Source organism: Perca fluviatilis, chromosome 21 (assembly GCF_010015445.1).
Source record: "Perca fluviatilis chromosome 21, GENO_Pfluv_1.0, whole genome shotgun sequence".
Lineage (NCBI taxonomy): Eukaryota > Metazoa > Chordata > Actinopteri > Perciformes > Percidae > Perca > Perca fluviatilis.
In genome coordinates this window covers 16,374,399-16,377,886 of record NC_053132.1, presented here as the reverse complement: position 1 = coordinate 16,377,886, position 3,488 = coordinate 16,374,399, and the positions used below count along the sequence as shown (strand labels likewise).

General features: G+C 40.9%; 1 protein-coding gene across 1 annotated transcript in view; it reads right to left on the bottom strand.

The window, feature by feature from the left end:
• Nucleotides 1-862: 862 nt before the first annotated feature.
• ppp1cab (protein phosphatase 1, catalytic subunit, alpha isozyme b) overlaps nucleotides 863-3,488 on the bottom strand; it is an 8,089-nt gene continuing 5,463 nt past the window's right edge. The window contains exons 3-5 of the mRNA XM_039789128.1: nucleotides 2,937-3,168; nucleotides 2,150-2,284; nucleotides 863-2,054 (exon numbers count right to left, since the gene is read on the bottom strand). Of these exons, the coding sequence (XP_039645062.1) occupies nucleotides 1,959-2,054; nucleotides 2,150-2,284; nucleotides 2,937-3,168 (463 nt within the window). The 3' untranslated portion in view covers nucleotides 863-1,958. The remainder of the gene's footprint in view (nucleotides 2,055-2,149; nucleotides 2,285-2,936; nucleotides 3,169-3,488) is intronic.

Here is a 3,488-nt window from a genome sequence, read left to right as displayed (position 1 = left end):
AGCACTTATGAAATGTTAACCTTTTTGGGAAAATGTCAAGCAATAAGCGGCAACGCGCATTGAGCTCAGGCTCGTACACGGGAGGGATAGAGTACGCAGCGGGATAGGGAGGTTCTTTGGTTCTTTCCAAGCGGGCCGCAAGACAGTGATGGGTTTTTCATTTTTATTGATCCCCAGTGGGAAAATTACAATTTACACTCTGTTAGAAATCTCTACACACAAGCCTGAAATACACACATACGTGCTCAGGACCTATTCATGCACAAATGGAGAGATGTCAGAGTGAGTGGGCTGCCAGTGCTGGCCTACTGGTTAGGGTGTCTTGCTCAAGAGTAAGTGCTTGGTGAACTGGCACCTGTCCAGCTACCAATCCACAATCTGTACTTTAGTCCGTACAGGGACTTGAACCAGCGACCCCCTGCTTCCCAACCCAACTCCCTATGCACTGAGATACTACCACCCCAAATTCATAGGATTACAGCAGCTACAGATACGTGATCTTTTTAGCTCCTTTTTCGCTCCTTTTTCAGAGCCCATACATTATTTATAGCTGTCAGGTTGTAAACACCATGTCAAACAATATATATAAAAATTGTGTATATTGGAAATGGTTAACAATCCTGCCTTTAATATTAGATTTTGGGATATTGGATGGACAAAAAGTAATTTGATGATATCAGCTTGGGCTTTAGGAGATTGTGACAGGCATTTTTCACTATTTTCTGACATGTTACAGACCAAATGATTGATCGATTGAAAAATAATTGACAGATTAATCGATAATAAAAATAATCAAATTACATGCCTAAAATAGCCTCATACATTTTCAAACCTATCTTAATACTAGAAAAAGACAGTTTACTGAAGGTTTTACTTTTTTTATTCCAGCAGGTTTTGTTTCAAAATTGTAATGAAATAAAAGCTCCTTGCAATAAATTGTCAATGTGAAAGGACACTGGATGAAACAAACAAAGTTCCATAATAAGCAGAATTTTAACAATTCAATCCTATAAACTGTTCAAACTCGGGCAACTCTTGGTACTGTGAGAACTGGTAACCAGATACACAAACAGCTATTTGCAGGGGATTAATTACAAATCCACTTCAAAATATATAGCTAGATATACGATTACAATAACAATGACTAGTAGAAATTGTAGCTCAGATTCTCGCTTTATTGGTCAACTTGATGAAAGACTACAAAACGAATTCACAAAAAATCTCTTTCAAGTAATCAAATCTGTACAAACCTAAACTGTATGTTTTTTTTTTTTACAGCTCTGGCTCATATGAATCTGAAGAGTCATATGCGCGTGTGTTGTGTGTGTGTGTGGGTGTAAGCATGCGTTTGTTCTTCTGAGACAAGGTGACATACTCCTTCCTGCTCAAGGATATCGATATGCCACGCTCAGAATGGAAAGACAGCGGATGCACGCACACACACACACACACACACACATTGCACACACCTGTGTTTGAGATTTTACAGTACAGAGGACAGGGAAAACAAAATACTTCCCCCCCTCCACAAGGACACACACGCCACCTGCTGGCAGGGGTTTGCTGTTAAATTCATTATGTCAGCACCCACTGTCTCCCAAACCCTGCTTTTTGAGTCAAAATTACTGTACAGACAGACACTGTGGTTTTTACCTTTCCACTGGAGGAGTGGTAAGAGAGAGGGGAAAGTATAAATCTCTAATACTCTCACACAAAATGTACACGTGCACACATGATTATAATGCTCCCCGGCAGACGAGATGTGTTTGTCATCTGACGCACGCACGCACGCACTCACTCAGACAATTCGTAACATTAAATGTTTTAAGAAGTACAGATAAAAAAGGAAAAAAAGCCCTGGGTATAGGTTTGATTTCTGGCTGTTTGGTGAAAGAAAGGAGAAGAGAGGTAGAGAGGGCAGGAGGGATGGGTTGGAGGTCGAGGGCAAACTACTGCTGTCATTTCTTAGCTTTCCTTGGGGGAGTGACTGGGCGACCAGAGCCCAAGCTCCCTCCAGCACCATAGAACAGCTTCTTGTCTGCAGGTTTGAGAATCTGTAAAAGGCAAAGATGATCAAATTAAGCAGAGGGCAACAACAAAAATATTGAAATGTAGGATGTGCGTTTATAAGAGTTGGTCTCTTGCTTACCTGGAACGAGCACATGAGGGTCTCATCTACGCTCATCATGGCTCCGGCATTGTCAAACTCACCGCAGTAGTTAGGGGCTGAGAACAGTGTGACCAGCTGCCTCTTTGCAAAGAACTCATATCCGTCCTCGACCACCTAAAAACAGATTTACGACAAGTTGTTTGTAAGGAGTGGGAGTAATTTTAAACATTTGCTTCTCACCTGTATACACTAAATCCGGCACAAAAACAGAACCAGATGTAATTAATTTACAGCATTATATTAACAAAAGGGCTTATTCATCATAAATGCATTGCTATCACTTGAACTGCCTACCTGGTTATCAGTAAAACTGGGCTGAAATCCAACTGTGCTGAAGTGGCCTTGGGGCTATCCAAGTACTTCAGCAGTTCCACCACATTTTTTCTCTCTCCAAATATTCACTAACAGCTGGACACGCTTGGTTGATAAAAGTGCTAGCCTTGCATCAACTACAAAAGGAGTTTATGTGAAAAACACAACACAAAAATATTGTAGAGAAAATAAAACCATAAAAAAAGACCTGGTAACCAGCCTCTTTAACATAACGGGGTAAAACTACTTTTATTGTCTGTAAAACTGCTCTGAACACATTGAGATGCTATTCCATAAAAAGACACCCGAGTTCCACACCCAACTCTTGGCAGTTTAACCACATTTACAGAAGAGGGATGACTTGCCTTTTAATTTATTCATTCACTTGATTTATTTAGCTGTACTTCTTATCATTCCTATATCTTTAACCTTAGGAACCAGGTTGTGCACTGACCTGATGGGCCCGACAAATGAGGTCCATGTCGTGTTTGTGGAGGAACTTTGTGACCACATCAGCGCCAAAGGTGAAGGAGACACCACGGTCGTTCTCACCCCAGCCCAGGACATCCTTGTCCGGGTCAGCCCACAGCAGGTCGCATAGAAGGCCCTGGTCAGGCACATCAGTGGGGCGCATGACCCTTCGCACCTGCTCCATAGACTGGAGGTCCGGGGACAGGCCTGGAGAAGTTCAATTTAGAACAGTTAAATGTCAGACAAAAACATACAGTGTCTTTTTTTGGTGTTCTGAAGTCTAGGTTTGGTTTAACTGCTTGTTTTCAGTCTAAAATTCACCAGACGCAGAAAATATAAAAACAAATTTTAATCTTGATATCAGTATCACAACCAAAACACGGCAAATGTATCCAAAAATTGCACATAAAATACATTTTCTCAAACAATAATCAGACCTGCAATCAACCTTAATCTGATTCAGAGAACTACATTTACTTTTAAAATGTAAATGCACTATTTATATAGCGCCTTTTCTAGTCTCAACGACTACTCA